Source organism: Tiliqua scincoides, chromosome 1, assembly GCF_035046505.1.
Source record: "Tiliqua scincoides isolate rTilSci1 chromosome 1, rTilSci1.hap2, whole genome shotgun sequence".
Lineage (NCBI taxonomy): Eukaryota > Metazoa > Chordata > Lepidosauria > Squamata > Scincidae > Tiliqua > Tiliqua scincoides.
Window position 1 is genome coordinate 143,394,272 of NC_089821.1, and position 18,795 is coordinate 143,413,066.

Consider the following 18,795-nt stretch of genomic DNA (forward strand, 5'->3'; position numbering starts at 1 on the left):
GAGGAGAGTACAAGGATACTTTTGCCCACCATTTTGCTCTTTCTCTCCTCCACTTCCTTTACATTCTGCCCCATTGTCCTTTTCAAATACAGGAGGAAAAAGGAGGAAGAGTGGTTCTTTGCACTGCTGAGCCCATCAGGTTACCAACACGTGCTGCTGGAAAAGGGAATGGGATTTAGAGCCCCACTTCAGGAAACTGGAAAACTTGAGCCACCCCTGAGTTGCTGCACAAGTTGCCTCCCTGGAGACATCCAGTCCAGTGGCATTGTTGAAGCTAAGCTGACAGGGACCTCATCAGTGCCTGGATAAATGACCATTAGGAGCCCTACATAAGCAAGTCTCTGCACTTGAAGGAAGCATATAAGTATGGGCCAGGAATCAAAGGACTACGCAAATAGTTTGGCATGCCATCAGGAACTTTCCATTTGTGTTTTGAATACAGCAGCGCCCCTCCCTGCATGCCAGATGGCAAAGGAATTTGAAATGGAGGAGACTCAAAATCAGACAGCCGTATGGCATAGAGGAGAGTTTGCTGCTCAAAGTACAGAGGTAAGAACAACCCACAGGAGATGCCCAAGCCCATGGACACTCCTAAAGTAATCCAGAAATCCGAAGGCCTATTACCCTCCAATGCTCAGGGGTTTCCAACTCTTCCTCTTGCTCTTTGCTAATTGGAGCCATTTATTAAATGTCAGATATCCTCTAAATAAGGTACAAAACATGAAGGGAAAAATGGCAGAATCACAGATGAAAATGTCCAGCACTGTGATCATTCTCAAGGGCACAAAGCTGTGGCTGAAAATACTAAAGTTAAAAAAAAAAATGAATTCCCATAAGAGACTTAAAATTTGCTGAGTTTGCCTCCTTTAAAAGGTACAAATATCACCCAAAGTGTAACCTGGCTACTTTAGTGAGATAGTTGCCAACATCCCTGTTGCCCTTTCCCTAGTCTACAAGTGTTCAGTTGAATGCCTGCATGGTACACATACATGCAGACAACTGGACGCTTGTGGGGCTCCCTCCTTGGTATCAGAAAGCCTAGAAAAGCAGGGTTTCCAGGCACAGGAAGAAAGTCCTATATGCATCCTGCTTGTACATGCATCGACTCCATGCAGACGTTCTAGCGAATACCTGAATTCTTACCACAACCCTGTAAAGTAGGTCAGTACCTGTGTTATCATTCCCAAATTGCAGGTGAAGGACTGAGGATGAGAGTAGCTGATATAAGGCTCACCTATTGAGTTCATGGGCAAAGGAAAGATTCAGATCAGGAATGTCTGTACTCATAACCCAGGCTTTTAGCCATTACACCACACCAGCTCTCCTATAAATGCTGTGCCAAAAAAAATAAAACAAAATGACCTTGCATTTTTCACTGCTGCATCATAAGAAGAGGAGCCAGGTGTGCTGTACTGCTTCCTGGTATGCATTATTCACAGCACAGGACTGTTTTTGGGGACAAAAGTTAGCAAGCTTGACAAATGATAATGTGCTCAGGAGAACATTAGGTCAAAAATAAAAATCAGCACAGCCTCAGAACAGCTCGTTTTTTACTGTGCATCTTGGTGAGAAAGCTGCTTTTCTATCAGAAAAAAAAACACAATTTTGGACACAATCCAGCCACATGAAGCACTTTTAATCCTGCTGAATTAAGCACTTCTTAAATAAGCTTCTCCTCTTGATGTTAAGGTGCCCTCTACAGTGCTTGCTTTGGCTCAGTGGTGCTCTTTATATTTCATGAGTAATAATACTGAGCATTTGTATAGCACTTTCTCAAATCACACTTACTAACTTGATGTTGTCCTTACAAAACCCCTGTAAGGCGAGTATTATTCTCCATATATTAAAACTGGAGAGGCTGAGAAGGAGTAACTTGCAAAGAACCACCTAGTGAATTTGAGGTGGAATTCAAACCAAGGAAGTCCAGCTCAGTTCCTTAGCCACTGCAGCTCAATTTTTCAGGCACTGTGCTACAGCAGTTCCCAGCTCAGACGTTTATCAAGCCAGTCAGGGTCTCTGCGGTGAAGGAGTGGCTATACCTCTCTTCCTACCACCACAGTGATCATGTCACCTGTGGCTTGGACAAGCCATGAAGATGCCCCATTGTGCAAACACTCAATTTGTTTGATCTCCCACCCCCATGGAAATTGGACATATGAATTGTGTATCAACATGCAATCAGATATTATTTCCATTGTGTTACATATCTAGTGGGGGGGGGGGGAGAGAGGATACCATGCCTTCTCATCCACTACATAAATAGACTCATGCCAGGCTGGTTAAATGAATTCTGGCTGGTTCTGAATTAGATTAGAACTACAGTCTGCAAAGCACTTTAAGATCCTGCCAAGTGAAATAATTAGATATGTTCTTTACCTGTTAAACCAATCATCTGTATAGCGGGGGTATGGATAGGGGTCATTACTGCTGAAATCATAGCTGGCCTGGGCATTCTGGAAAACACATCAATAGGCAAATAAACACAGACATATGAGTTAATGCAAGGTGCCAAGACAGGTATATCTGTAATGTTAACAATGTCCTATTGCTAGCATCAGTATCCAGCTCTTCCTATAGTGATGACAAGCTATGCTAAGATCAGATAATTTAAACAAGTGAAACACAATGGCAGCTGCGAAGACCAACTGAATTTGACACCAAATGTGAATGCGTTGTTAAGGAGAGTAATCCTTGGAAATCCACTGTCAGGGCATACAGTTAAAAAAAAAAAAAAAGAATACCAGCCAAGTATGTTGACAATTACTCTAATTTAAGGTAAAAATATGAAAGAATATTAAAGAAAGTTTTAATAGTGTAGGGCTAGAATGATACAGAAAAGGTATCTGGAGCCTGTAAGGACTACAGTCTTAAAATACATCAATCCCAAGTATCCGACTTTTGTGTTGTTATCCACTCAGAACTTTTGGGTGCTATTAACTTATGTTAATCCTAAAAGCAGGGCTAGCCCAAGACCTTCTCATGTCTGAGGGGCATACCAAATACTGCCCCCCAAGCTGCCCCATAATGTGCCAACCTCTACTTCTCCCACTCTCCAGTGTTCTAGCTCAGCATTTTCCTCCCCTCCACATTTAGCCTTCTTCTCTATTTCCCCCTCTTCCTTTTCCTTTCCCCCCAGTTTTTTAATAATTTTATTTTTAACTTTTAAAAAATTAGCTAATACAAATGCAAAAGGTTAGAAACCAAAGTTAAAATAAAAATAGAAATAAAAATTCAAAACAGGTATTGAAAGTTATGTGCCGAGTGTGGAGTTCTGAATGGACATTTCTTTTTTTCTTCTACAAAATCATATAACGTATTACCCTTGCACATGCCTGATCTCGTCTGATCTCGGAAGCTAAGCAGGGTCAGGCCTGGTTAGTACTTGGATGGGAGACTGCCTGGGAATACCAGGTGCTGTAGGCTTATACCATAGTCTTTCGAGACTGAAGGTTGCCAACCATTAGGTATAATATCTTAAACAGTCTGTTGGTTATGTCTAAAATACATTTTCAACCACAGGAGCGAAAAAAGTATATCTATTGTTGGGGTGTCCTTCTCCCCGCCAGACCCAACCTTGAGGGGGGGGCCAAGGAGACACAAGGGGAAGACAGCTTGGCCAGGCAAGAGGGAGAGCCGCCCAGTGCAGGCAAGTCTGCCCAACAGCCTCCCACATCCCCAGCTCGTGGGGAGAGACCTGCTGACAGGGCACCTCTCCCTGACTGGAGCACCTGGTGTCAGGGAAAAGGCCGTGAGATATGAGAGGCCAGAAGGACCTGACCCAGTAAGAGGTCAGGAAGGAGGAAGAGAAAAGGGAGGTAACACCAGGAAGAGAGGTCCTGGGCGGGGTCCCTATTATGCCTTCCCCAGTAAGGAAGGGGCCGGGCTGGAGAAGGAAGCAGCCTATATAACAGATATAGGCCCATGATGAGGGCCCATGATGAGGGCAGAAAACCAGGACTGGAAAGCCAGAAGGCTGTGTCTCCAACAGTGCCTGCCTAGGACTCAGTCTAAAGGGCTATGCCAGGGAGGAGGACTAGGGTGACTTAACCCCCTCTCCCTGAGCCAACCTGAGGCCTCCTACAGGGTCCCAAACAGGGACCATCCCTAAGCAGAAGCTGCCTTCTCCCCCAGCCTGCCAGACACCCCTACATCTATATATCAATTATTTATTTATCAAATTCATAATTTGTTAGACCTATTTTCCCCTTCGTGCACAGGAAGTCCACAAATGGTTTCCAATTGTTAATAAAAGTCTTTACTGACTTCTCTTTAAGAAAAATGGTAAGTTTGTCCATTTCAGCTACCCCCTCTTCCCATCCAGGAAGTGGAAGGAGAAGGAGGCACAGTGGAAGCATATGGGTGGACAGAGATGGGTGCCTCCCACTGATCTGCTGCCCGATAGCCAAATCCTATCCTCAGTGGCACCAGGTGCAGGGGTGCCAAAATGGCTAGTATCCAGTGGCACCATCAGGGCTGCTGGAGGTCTCCTTGGGGGAAACCTCTGGTCCCACAATGGTGCTTCTCATGTCTGTGTCAGCTATTTTGCTAGTACAGACATGAGAACCTTCATGTCGGGCTTCGTAGCCCAACATGGAGGATAGAGCATGGCAGAGCAGGGCTTCACCAATCCCACCCCCTCCCATACCAGTTCCTCCCTCACCCCAGAATGCCTCCCCCACCCCCAACCCCAAGGCCACTGCCTGGAGCTCTCACTGTGCTACTGAAGGCTACACAAAGGCTACTGAAAAAACTCCACAGTCAGGGAATCACAGGGCAGGTTCTCTCCTGGATTGAGAACTGGTTGAAGACCAGGAAACACAGAGTGGGTGTCAATGGGCAATTTTCACAATGGAGAGAGGTGAAAAGCGGTGTGTCCCAAGGATCTGTCCTGGGACCAGTGCTCTTCAACCTCTTCATAAATGACCTGGAGACAGGGGTGAGCAGTGAGGTGGCTAAGTTTGCAGACGACACCAAACTTTTCTGGAGGAAAAATCCATTAAGGGTTACAAGCCATGATGTGTATGCGCAACCTCCTGATTTTAGAAATGGGCAATGTCAAAATGCCAGATGCAAGGGAGGGCACCAGGATGAGGTCTCTTGTTATCTGGTGTGCTCCCTGGGGCATTTGGTGGGCCGCTGTGAGATACAGGAAGCTGGACTAGATGGGCCTATGGCCTGATCCAGTGGGGCTGTTCTTATGTTCTTATGTATGTTATGTTCTCCTCTCTGGGTGTCGTGGATGTGGCTTACAGCATGTTTGTGACACTTGGCACCAACACTGGAGCTCAGTGCTGGTGTTCAGAGTCCATAGGATTGGGTTCTAAGGCAAACGCTTCAGTTGGCCTAATGGATAGGCTGGCCCTGCCTAAACAATGAATGTACCTTCTCATCTTAATTCAACATTGGAATGAAGATTGATGTTGTTTTGAGAAATTTTGCTCTGGCATAGCATTAGCAGTGCCTCTTCTAAAGGCTTTGCAGTGGGGGAAGACAAGGGCATCTCCAAAGACAGAAATATGCATTAAGGCAGAGAGTTTGTGTGGAAGGATAGGCAGAAGCTCTATTTTGTGTTGCATTCGACTTGGACTACTGACAGAAGGGCATGTGGTCTTGATTTAGGCCTGTTTTGTCCTTTGGCTGGGGAAATGGAGGGGGCGAATTACTGATGCTCACATTCTCCTTTGATGTACTATAAGAAGTCAGCTTGACAAAGGCAGCTCCAGCCAGTTGCTATATTACTAGCATGTACCACAGTGTCCACTAAGAACAAGCCCAGCTGCTCTTCAAATGTGGTGGCGATGACACAGAAAACAAATGACCAAATGGGAGTAATTAAATTTATACATTTGATTTCTCCAGAGGAAAAAGTGTTTGAGAATAAGGAATTAAAACAAGCCATGCATTATTCATTGAAAGGATTTTAGCAGACTAGAGGAAATTAAATCCACTTCTAATTCACTGAAATCTCATTCTCTTTACAAATAACAGAGTCTCACAAAATGACAGATTCTGGTCTGTTACATTACCTAAAAAGTGCTATACCTCTTGTATGTGCTCACTGAGCCTTCTCTTTGGAACGAACTCATTTTGCAAGGATGGGCATTAGAAAGCTCCTGTCCCTTGTGAACTTCTGAAGGATGGCTAAACCTTCCTTTTCAGGAAGGTACTTGGGTTATTCCAATAGTTGACTACTGTACTCAGTCTACAGTGAACTCAGACACTGTTCTGGGTACAGTGAAACCAGTGCAAATATTTATTTTATTTTTCACATTTTTATACCACCCTTCCTCCAAGGAGTTCAGGGTGGAATACATAGTTCCTTCCCTCCTTTTGTCCTTGCAACAACCACGTGTGGTAAGTGAGGCTGAAAGATAGTTACTGGCCCAAGAAGCTTCATGGCAAAGTGAGAGTTTTAACCTGGCTCTTCCAGGTCTAACTCCCAAACCACTACACCATCTTGGTTCCTAAATTGGGTCCAAAACCATCCTCAATTGAGGTACTAAACAACAGGGATCCATTCTCCCTGCATTCAGTGCTTGATTTTGCAGGAAAGTGCTGAACACAGAGGTGTTTGGGAGTGCAGCCAAGCAGCACATGTGGCTATCGAGTAAGTTCCTCTTCCCACAATTCAGTGCATGTTTGAAGATAACATCCAAGGAGGGCTCATGTACTTTACTGAACCTCGTCTGTACATATTAGACAGGAGTAGACCTTTGGTATCTTACTGGGAACTGTGGCAACTACAGCCCTTCTTTTATGAAGCTGCACAAGGCCAGGGGTCTCATATCTATCAGATCCACCCGCACCACGTCTTAGAAAGGAATCAGACTCAGGTGCTGAGGGACACTGATCATGAACCTGAAATAGGGAACATAAGAAGAGCCCCGCTGGACCAGGACATAGGCCCATCTAGTCCAGCTTCCTGTATCTCACAGTGGCCCACCAAATGCCCCAGGGAGCACACCAGGGAATATGTAAAAAGGAGACATTCATCTGTCACTCATTTCAAAGTCCTTTAAAATGTATATATTTTAGGCTCAAATCCTAACCAACTTTCCCATACTAACATAGCTGTGCCAATGGGGCAAGTGCTGCATCCTGCAGTTGGTTAGCAGTCACGGAGTCCTCCCAAAGGTAAGCAAATGTTTGTTCCCTTACCACAGAGCTGCATTACCCTTACCTCAGTGCTGGAAAAGTTGGTTAGGATTACGCCTTTAATTATAATATCCTATTACTCTGATAAGCTCCTGCCTACAACTATGTGTTTACTTTTAACACAACATTTGGCAAAAGGAATTTTCAGTTAAACACCAACAGCATAATCTTATTAGAGCAGGCATAGGGAATACCGGCTGCTGTAGGCTTATACCATAGTCTTTCGAGACTGAAGGTTGCCAACCAGGCATAGTGGGTTGGGGGGAAAAACATGCTGGGGGTAGAGAGGTGACAACAATTGCATTTGCTTGGTACCTTTGTAGCATACCTAGCATGGCACCCAAAGTGTTCAGTACTTTGTGTGTGAGAAACCAGAAGTACAAATCTATTAAAAAGACTTGTAACAGCTGAATATCCATCCTGGTTGCACTTCACGAAAAAATCCTAGAAGGACCAAAACCAGGCATTCATCTCTGATGTTTAACGTGACTGAATAATCTTGAGACTTGGCTGTTCAGAGTGAAACGAGAGCTGGATGTAAAAATTAACAGCCCAATCCTATGCATGTCTACTCAGAGGTAAGTCTCATTCAAGTTGATGGGGCTTACTCCCAAGAAAGTGTAGATAGTATTGGACTGTAAGGCATTTATTGTTAAGTGCTCTCCATGCAACCTACACTTATGGCTTCTAATTATAAGATGTTCTCTCCATTGCTTCCTTTGAAAGGAGAATTATAGGCATGAGGTCACACTGCTAAAATCACCTTTACGGCTCAATCCAACGCATGTGTACTCAGAAATAACTGAGTACAGTTTCTGAGCCGCTGTGTTCAATAGGGCTTACTCCCAGGAAATTGTGCATAGGATTGCAGCCAGATAGCCCAATCCTGAGCTGCCCAGAGTGTGGGGCTGCTATGGCATAAAAAATGGCTGCTGGGGCAACCTGCATGCCCCAGGCAGCAGCCACTCTCCCCTAGGGAGAAGGAAATTTTTGTCCCCTTCCTGCAAGTAAGGAAAGTAGCCCTACAATGGGGCTACTTGATTCTGCGGCACTGGAGCCCCTTTATACCAGTATAAAGGACATGTAAAAATTTCAAGAGTGACAGCATTCTCCAGAGTTAGTTGTTGGCAACCTTCAGTCTCGCAAGACTATGGTATTGTGCTCTGGATTCTCCAGAACTTATATTCATTTAACATTCCTTCCTTAGAACACGTTTTCATCTATATTTTCTCAACAAGATGTTCTCAGCAAGGCTAACAGATAAGATCAGTGAACACTTAAACCACAGTTTATCAGATGTGTAAATTGACAGAATCAGTGCTATCATTAGCAGACTCGATAAGAGCTCTAGAATTACATTAATCAGACACAACTTCTCAGCAACTGATTCAAGCAGCTTTTAAAGATCCACTAGCAAGCTCATCCCTCATTCAAACCAGAAATGTGCAAATACTGCAAAATGAAGCAACATTTGTATCCCAACTTTTCTTCATGGTGTTTAGGGGTTGAGTAAGAGGCAGTGACTGGACCTAAACAATCCAGAGACTTTCATGGTTGAATGGGGATTTGAACCTCCTGTTCAAATGCACTCTTTAGCTACCTCAATAGTCTATATAGGTTTTTAAAACCAATGTGTGAAATATTACTTGTTTCGTTGGTGTTTTTCAACAAGGCTGGATTTCAGGTTATGTCTATTTTTTTTTTTTAAGTATGCAATTCCGTTCAAGGAAATGCAATTAAATTTCCAACTATTTAGAGGGAAAGTTTTAATTTTTAAAAAATTTATGATAAATGTTCTGAGTACTGCATATAGGAGCTTCAATGTACATATAGTGACAACAATCAAATTGAATTTGGGACTGTGAGAAAAATATTGCCTTTTGATTAAGTCCTATTAAGTCCTATTGATTAAGTCCATGCTGATGCCCAGAGAGAATATCATTTCCTCCTGAGAATTTTAGGATGTTTTGCATACTATGCTTTCAGATTCCTACCATGAACTCTCTTCAGGAACATCATTTCCAATTAAGTAGAGGCCAATAAGTTTTCTCCTGGCTTCAGTGAGTCCTCCCTGCTACTGATTCATTCACTTCTTTGGAACTGTAAGTTTGCTTGGATGGGTTAATAGGAGTGGAATCAATTTATCTGACAATTTTTTTTTCTAGTTTTCCCAGGGAAAGCTCAGAAAGACCCAAGATTCTATGAGAATGCTTGGAGAAAACAAATACTTTCTAGGTAGAAGCTTACCACCATTCAAGTGCACACCATTCGGAATGAAGGCATTTCACTCTATAGTCAATTAAAGACATGTAGAACATTGTTGCAGCACATTTTCTAAATTCTCGATTTTATACCATAAATGTTTCCAAATGTCTCACAGCCCAATCCTAAGGGCTGTTTGAAATGCCGGTACAAGCATTCCACAGGCATAAACAGCTTTACGAATGGCGCAGGTCCCAGCTGATCCATGGGACAGCAGGAGCTTACCCAAGGAGACCTCAACATGCCAAAACGTCCCTGCAGAATACAGTGGACATGTTGGTGCCACTGCATTACCAGGCAGTGAGTTAGATAAGATTGGGATGATAATAACAAGAGTCAAACTACAGCATTCGGGGCTCTTCAGTCTAGAAAAGAGGCGCCTAAGGGGGGACATGACTGAGACATACAAAATTATGCAGGGGATGGATAGAGTGGATAGAGAGACGCTCTTTTCCCTCTCACATAACACCAGAACCAGGGAATATCCACTAAAATTGAGTGTTGGGAGCACTAACAAAAATATGTCTTTACTCAGCATATAATTAGTCTGTGGAACTCCTTGCTATAGGAAGTGGTGATGGCATCTCACCTAGATGCCTTTAAGAGGGGAATGGACAAGTTTCTGGATGAAAAGTCCATCATGGGTTACAAGTCATGATAGGTATGTGCAAGCTCCTGATTTTAGAAGTAGGCTACCTCAGAATACCAGATGCAGGGGAGGGCACCAGGACGCAGGTTGTGTCTTGTTGTCTTGTGTGCTCCCTGAAGCATTTGGTGGGCCACTATGAGATACAGGAAGTTGGACTAGATGGGCCTTTGGCCTGATCCAGTAGGGCTGTTCTTATCAGTCATTAACCCACGTTTGTCCTTTCTCATGTTCTCCTGATGAACCCACTCTACTTCCATCACCCCATTGTACTATAGTATACACTGTACTATAATGTCCCCTAATATCTATTCACTGCTGTTCCTTCTTAAAAAAAAAAAAAAAAAAAAAAAAAAGGGTGAGGCAATACAGCAATCAAATTGAAATTTCCATCTCTGATATTTTGGCTTACTATGTAAGTATTCATGATTTCTAAAGTGCATTTTTTGGTGTGTTATCTAAGATGGCAGCTAGCCTATCAAATATTTCCTGGGAATATGTGAAAGCAGATAGTTAAACTCTAAATTCAGATTTGTTGAAATCAGACCAGTCACTACTTTCAATTTATCGACTGAATGTCTCTCAACTAGATGTCTAGCAAAGCCATTGTGATATAGAGCCATCAACACCCCCTCTTCTATGTTCTTCCCTCCCAAAACCTTCCCTCTCTGATGCATGTTTTTCCCTCAACAGTTTGTAAACAAAATCCACAGCTGCTCGCCTCATATTCATCTTTTAAATAGGCATCTCTCTCACATTGTGATATGGCTTCATTATTTCTTCCAGAAGGTCTTTTATCTTTGAGAAGTTTTGCCTGACAAAATTACTGGCTTTGTGTATGCAGCATGGGCTGAAAAGTGAAACCTGGAATACATTATGTCTCTTATTTTAATTATCAGTTCAGAATAAAGGTTCTCTTGGTAGAGAAAAATGATAGTAATTTCTTGAAGGTTAAAGCTCTATGGAGTTTCAAATAGAAAGAAGAAAATTATTTCTACAGTATGCTAGACATAAATCTCTCTACCCTTACTGTGCATAATGAAGGAGTCTGGTAATGTTGGTGGAGAATATCCTAGATTTGCACCCATTTTATGCATAGAAGATACACATCCTTCAAAACCGAACTTTACCTGCAAAACGAGCAGAGCAGATTAAAACTGTGCAATATTCCAAAAGTCCTCATGATGAAGTGAAATATTGGAGTGCATTTTGGGTCAGTCAACGCTTTTTTTTTTGGTTTTTACATAAGCTGTGACTGACAGATGCACTGCATGTTTGTGACATTGCTTGATGTGGTGAGATGAATATTGCGTTTTTATACTAGGATTTGGCTAAGAAGTTTGATGTCAGGCTTGGTTTCATGCTCACCAAAACAAATTAAAGGAAGGTGAGCTGGCTCGAAATGAATCACATGAAGTCGAAAGAAATGTCAGGGATCAAATTAAAATGAATTGAAACAAAGCGTTAGGTCCAAATGAAAGATAATTAAATACATATGATAGAAAATAGGCTTGGGAGGAAGGGAACATTCAAGACAATTAAATAACCAAATATCTGTGTAAACCAGGCAATTTTATATATTTGTATTGACACTGGCTCTTTGCATGTTGTTATATAAAATTAATTTTTCACATAAAGCAGGGGTGTCCAAAGTTTTTGGCAGGAGGGCCACATTGTCTCTCTGAGACTGTGTCGGGGGCCGGGGGGAGAAAAAGAATTAATTTACATTTAAAATTTGAATAAATTTACATAAGTTTACATAAATGAATATATTAAAGATGAACTTATATGAATTAATGAAGGTCTTGCAATAGCTCAAGGCCTATAAAAGGCCTTGCACAAAGCAAGGTTGGCCTTTCCTTTTCTGTTGCTACTGCATCACAGACATGAAACAACAAGCAGTGGCGGGAGCCCTCATCCCACAGCTAACGTGAGAGGTCAAACAGTCGCCCTCACACTGAGACCAGTTGCGTCGGGCCAGTGTGGGCTCCAACGAAGCTCCAGAGGGCCAGAGGCTCATTGGAGACTGGGGGCTCCTTGAGGGCCGCATTGAGAGGCCTCGAGGGCCACAAGTGGCCCCAGGGCCAGGGTTTGGGCACCCCTGACATAAAGCATCTGCCACAAGTTATGGTGATGGCCATTTCACTAGGTGAACTTTTTTTCAAAACTCATGGACATGGGGTCTCCTAGCCTAGGTCTGATAAGTCTTGAAACACAAAATTCTTACACCAAGGTGATGCCTATAGGATGGGCCCAGAGACACCAAGGGTGGAACTAGCATCCCCCCTTAGATGTGCAGCCATATGTCTGTGCAACTCTCAAGAGCTCAGTCAACCCAGAAGTCAGTGATTTGATGGCACTATTGCCGATGACTGGGAAGATGCCATTGCACTGCCATAAAACTTGGAAGGGCTCCTCACAGCATGGCTAATTCTTAGAGGGGACACTGTTTGGGACCAGGTCAGGTCAGATGTCGTGTGCAGGTGGCATGATGAGCAATGAGTTCCAAAGTAAACACAGCACTCTGCTAAGAAATTAAGCATATCAAAGACATCCTAGATAACATTTGCCATTTTACTCCAAGGCTCAGAAATTCCATTTCAAAGAAACATTCCAGAGAACACAAAACATGAAAAGTAGGTCACTTAAAGAAGTAGGTCACTTATGGCAGAGAATTCAAAAGTATATATTCAAAAGAATATATACTTTGTGTCTACCTCTAGCAAGGTTTCTCTCTCAGCTATGTTGTTGTACTCAATGCACTGAGTTTGCTATGGGAAATATAGAATCAAAAGCATAAGTACAACCCCTGGTGGTTGGCAACCTTCAGTCTTGAAAGACTATGGTATAAGCCTACAGCACCCGGTATTCCCAGGCAGTCTCCCATCCAAGTACTAACCAGACCTGACCCTGCTTAACTTCCAAGATCAGATTAGATCAGGCATGTGCAGGGTAATATTAGTCACTCTTGAATCTCACTATAAAGAGCACAGAAGAACATGCTCCATTGCCAATGTGAGAAAGCCTTCGATCCTAAGCACATTTACATGTCCTACTGAACATAGCGGGGTATACTTCTGAGTAAACGTGCTTAGGATTGTACCATCTATTAGATAAACATATGATTTAAGCTGACCACTAGAAGAAACTTCTTAAATGGAAAAACATTTGCACAATGGAAGACTTCATCTAAAGAAGGTACAAAATGAGATTGCTTTTTTAGAAGAAGATACATAACAAGTATTTATCATGAGGGCTTTACTTTGATGCAGTTATTCTTGCACCCTGTCCTGGGGAAAAAAAACAAAACTTGCTATCCCATCTTGTTGTGGCTAAAGGTCTCATGGTTTTGAGAAAATCGTATGATGGTTGCCAGCAATTAATTTTGCTCTACATTTCTGCCTCTGTAGAGGAGCTGGGACTTGAAGATCATTTGCTTTGCCTTCAAGTCTATGAATTTAACATAAATCAAAACAAAACTTTGCCTCCCAGATGCCAAGATGACCCCTTCAATTTCCAAAAATCAATCCTGAAGTTCTAAAACAGAAACAGAAAATACAAAATAGAAAAGCCATTCCTTCACTTTTGCACTTTATTATGCCTTGTATGAGATCCCCAATTATGTTACAATATAAATTACCCACTGCCGAATGCAGTATGCATTAAAAAAAATGCTTTTAGACTTCCAGATAGCTGAAATATCTTCCCCTTCATCTTGATGTCAAAACTAATGAAGTTTTTCTTGTGACCCGATGAAGGTTTGTAATACCATTGAGAGAACAAGCAATACTGTAATGCCCCCCTAAACACATTCTCCTTAAATGCCACTCCACACCCACACCTCAAAAGAAATCTCTCTTCCTTTCCAGTAGAACACAGAGACCATCATTTAAACCTAACAACCAGTGACAAATTAATGGTCTGATTTAAATATTAATGAACCAGATGCCACTTCAAAAGGCCAGCATCAATTCTTTACAACTTCTCCAGCTATTGTGCTGGTCATTTTGTTACTTTCCTCAAAAGGGCAATCTTTTCAGAACAGAAGCCATAACCATAATGGGATATTAATTTCATCTGGTTAAGGTATCCAGAATACAACCATAAGCTGCTGTGAGATTTCAAGGAAAAGATCTTACAGGAATGCATCTGATTTTCAGTCACGGCCCAATTTTAACCAACTTTCCAGCACTGGTGCAACCACAAAGCAGCCCCAAGGTAAGGGAACAAATGTTCCCTTGAGAAGGCCTCCGTGACTCTCCCCCCCCCCACAAACACACACTGCAGAATTCAGCACACACCCCATAGCCACCCCATTGGCATGGCTGTCTCAGTGCTGGGAAGTTGCATAGAATTGGGCTCTTAATTTTTCTTTCTTTCAGATGGAGGTAACATTAACTCAGACATAAGACAGTTTAAGAATAATTTTCCACATCAGCAAGTTCAAGATCTGCTTTGGAAATAAAACCTGCCTGATTACCAAACCATTCCTAGTCTCAAGTCAAGAAGAAATTCCCTGAAAACAAGACCCAAATCTGACTGGCACTGCTATCCCACCTGATATTCCACTTTTCTCCTCTACATTGGCGGGTCACAACAAAAGTTTAAAACAATAATACAAAACCAAATTAAAACAACCAAATCAAGCAAATTACAACAGGATGCAGAGAAGTTGGTTTCGCTCCCAACTGCTCCATTTGGTAATTCTGTAAGTCCAAGCTGCCAGCTGGACACTTTTCCCATCCTGATCTGCCTCACCACATCAGGAAATTGCTCCTTTGGAAGATGGACAAGGTGCTAATAAAGGCCTGTAGGATTTCAGATAGAGGTGTCTGTTTCCTAAGTGGAACAGGAGCTGTGTCACCTCCCATTGTTGGGGGTTTGGAGCCTGCAGAGGTTTGAATGTACTCTAGAGACCCCAGCCTCATGTTTCAGGCAATTCAGGAATAATCACAATAACAGAATGTTTTTTGAGGCAGTGCTCTTAGGATTCCCAACAGTTTATTTTTTTCTGTTTTGCTGGTGGAAGGTTGAAGCATGCAGACCTTGTGACAAGACATTAGACAAAGTATTGCATTTCAGCTCCAGCCAGCTTGCAGTTTATCCAGGGCAGCCAGCTTGTTAAAATGCACGCTTGTGACCCAAGTCTCGCGTTCATCTAGGCTTAGACACTGTCTTCCCAATTTCATGCCTCCTCGATCCCCTCTGGGCCCATTTCCTCTTCTAATCTCCTGATCTTTTTTCTAATTGCTCTGAGCTTCTTTCCAACTAGTCCATCCCTGTTTATTTTCTCCATGGAATAAGAACAATCTGTCTCACCTGTGCTTGGCTGCCACTACTGCCACTCAGCAACTTAAAGGATCACGGAAGCATCTCAGATTTCTGTTTCCCAACAGAGGAACGGTTTTCTCTGCTGGATGGAACATGCCAAGTAAAGGAGAATAAAAATGAACTCTACTGTCCCACAGCTTCAGAACAGTGGTTGCAGTGCAGCAGCTGCTACAGTGGAGGGGGATAAATTTTCCAGTGGTAATGGGAAAAGGGTGTAGGAAGCAACGTTATACTGAATGAGATCCTTGGTCCATCTAACTAACTGCAGTCTAGCCGAATTACGAGCAGCTTTCCAAGTCAGATCTGTTTTGGTTGGAGATCACCAAGGGTTTAACCTGGAGCCTTTGACATGCCAACGATGTGCTGAGTTATGGACCCCCTGAGCCCCCTGATCCCCTGAACAATGTGCTGAGTTATGGCCCCCTGAGTTATGGACCTCTATAATGGTTCTTTCAGGGCCTGAGTGCTTCCAATGAGGCAATCTTATTTTCTCAAGCACTGCTACTAATTATGGGAGTCCCACCAAACATCTCATGAGTGCCATTCAAAGTCATCTTTCCTTCAGTACGCACTACTCCTGCTCTCTTTATTTAGAACACCCCATTACACATCCTGTCACACCTCCAACGTATACTTTTGTTGCCAGAGGCAATCTGAAAGGGCAATTCTAAATGTCATCCATCCTGCTTAGTATTTCAGCAGCTCTATTTCCAATTTTCTTCACTTGGCTGCGGCGAGTTCCTTTTCTACCCACTCAACAGAAGGTTTCTCATGGGAAGATTTCAGAGCTGCGTTATATCATGGCAAGGATGACTCCATCCATCTTCAGCCTGAGTCATCGGAGCAGAGAAGCACCCAACTGTGCAACTGGCATCACGATCCAAAGGCTCATCTGTGAGAATTCATAAGTCTGGCAAACAGCTGGACCACAGATCTTAGCTGAACTAGTGACCTCATCATGACTGATTGTTGTTTTCTTTTTCTAGACCACCTTCCGATTGAAAGAACCTCATTTATCCTTAGGGCCCAATGCTGTCCAAATTTCCAGCACCAATGCAGGTCCAAAGTAAGGGAAAAAAAGTTCCCTTACCTTGAGGAAACCTCCATGACTGCCCCCACCACCACCACGGGATGCAGCACACGCCTGTAGGTATGGATGCATCAATGCTGGAAGGTTGGATAGGATTGGGCCCTTAGCTTAGTCTTTAACTCTATAATATAAAGTTCGAGACAACTGCCACAATCTACTATATAATGTTTTGCTCTCCAAAGTAAAAAAGTTAAAATGGTTAACATGAACCATCTAGTTCTGCTGCAGGATGTACAAATTTATGAACTGTTACAAGAGCCAGTGTATTCTTCATTGTACTCCAACGCACATAAATTTAGAGCCCAATCCTAATGGTGGTCAGTGCCAGTGCTACGGCCCCAGCGTCAGTGCTGGGTGTTGTAAAAGCACCGTAAAGTGCTTTTTGGCACCCAGAGAGGAAGTGGCGCTGGCAGGAAGGCCTACACCATCCCATAGGCGTCACATCCTGCTCGACAGCCACCGAGGCAGGTGAGTGTTGCACCAGGTGGTGGGGAGAGGGTGTTCCAGAGGTAGAGAGGGGTATTTTAGGGGAAGGGATGGTGGAACAGGGATCAGTTCTGGCCGGGGAGCGAGCAGGGGTGGTGGAGCAGGCCTCTTATCCCCCATCCTAGCCCTGAAGTCCCTACACGGGGCTACTAAGTTCTGCATCAGCTAAATAGCAGCATTGAGCAGGCTGGGGTTCTACATGGGGTAAGGAAATAAATCCAACGCTAGATACAGCATGGGCCCAGCAGTCCTGCTGCACAAGCGTTTGATAGGATTGGGCAGCCAGTCTTTAACATTAACATACTCACCCTGTTAGAGGACTACACAAGTCTTCTCTTCCAATTTCTTTGGGGACATCGATCTAAAACAATTTTACACCTCAGTACACCTCTGTTCTTACTTATGATTACTCAATCTCAGACCCTACTTTGAAGGACTCTTCTGGTGCCTACATGTCTTAATTAATCACACTAAACAAAAACCCTGCATGACTCTGGGATGAATCCATGTCTAGGCACAGCGAGCATTGTGTGCTTGGCCTGAAGCCTGGCAATATACGCAGAATGACTACTATTTGAGTTCAATAGGCTTAGGAACAGGTTGTTTATGTGCCTCCATTCTGTTATCTGTGAATTCCCACTGTAAAACTGATAGAGCAGAACTCAAGTCCTGCCTGGTCTTTTCTGCAAGAATAAACAGCATCGTTGCCACTTAGTTTATGAGATTTATGTTTAAGAAATGTATGACTAGAAAAACAATACTCTTTTGTATTATGTGCTTATTTAAGATGCAGTTTCATCCATACCTATAGAACTAAGTACAGAACTAATTTGAAAAAAAAAATTGATAGATGTTAATGGATTAAAGACTAAAGCATAGGGTTGCCAACTGATCACAAAAAAACAGTATGACATGCTCTTGTGACTTTAACAAGCCTGATATGCAGAAGTCTGCAAATGCAGATGTTCAGGGCCTAGAGCAGTGATTTTCAACCTTTTTCATCTCACAGCACACTGACAAGGCACTTAAATTGTCAAAGCACACCATCAGGTTTTTGACAATTGACACAGCACACCATGCTGCCAGTGGGGGGGCTCACATCTTCCATTGGCCCTACTAAAAAATGACCTTCCCCCAAATTTCTGTGGTGCACCTGTGGACCACTCGTGGCACACCAATGTGCCACTGCACAGTGGTTGAAAATGGCTATCCTAGAGGCAAGCATTTTCACTCCCTCATGTCTGCTCATCAAGCTGCTTGTAAAAGCACAAGAAAAAGAGGCTGGTTGAAGAGTTGGCAACCCTACAAAAGAATGAACATCCCACACTCTTCTTTTGTTGCCAAAGTATATTCACCCTCTCAGGCAACACACTGAGGCCCAAATTCCATCCCCTGCCAACAGCCACAATGAAGTTGCGCCAAAGTTGTCTATGGATATCCTCAGACATATGCTACCTCTTTTGTTGGCATGTGTCTGAGGAGAGAAAAGAGATGGGGAGGTTTGAAATGATGGGGATAAGATCCGATGTGTGCCATTGCCACCAGATCAACCCCCTTCTGCCTCCTCCCCCTCCCTGCCTAGTTACACCCCAACTCCTCCCACACTCTCACCCTCCCCAGCAACTCCCACCCCCATAGCTTACGTACTAAGTCCAGCAAGTGCAGCATTTTCCAGCAGCAAAGCTGCAGGCTGTGAGCAAAGCACCATTTGATGACAGCAGGAGACTGTTCCACTGTTGTAAACCCCTCTGCCCAATAGCCTAATCCTGGATGGAAGAATGCCTTAGGTTACGTTATTGCCACCTGGCAGCTTTTATCTAGGGAT

The 18,795-nt window shown here is 43.2% G+C and overlaps 1 protein-coding gene and 1 pseudogene across 1 annotated transcript in view; one reads left to right on the plus strand and one right to left on the minus strand.

The window, feature by feature from the left end:
• The window catches only part of PCSK2 (proprotein convertase subtilisin/kexin type 2), a 105,131-nt gene that overhangs the window by 25,297 nt on the left and 61,039 nt on the right, over positions 1-18,795 (minus strand). Inside the window, exon 6 of the mRNA XM_066638562.1 lies at positions 2,377-2,453. Coding sequence (XP_066494659.1) covers positions 2,377-2,453 — 77 coding nt within the window. The remainder of the gene's footprint in view (positions 1-2,376; positions 2,454-18,795) is intronic.
• On the plus strand, positions 3,305-3,423 carry LOC136637505 (5S ribosomal RNA; annotated as a pseudogene).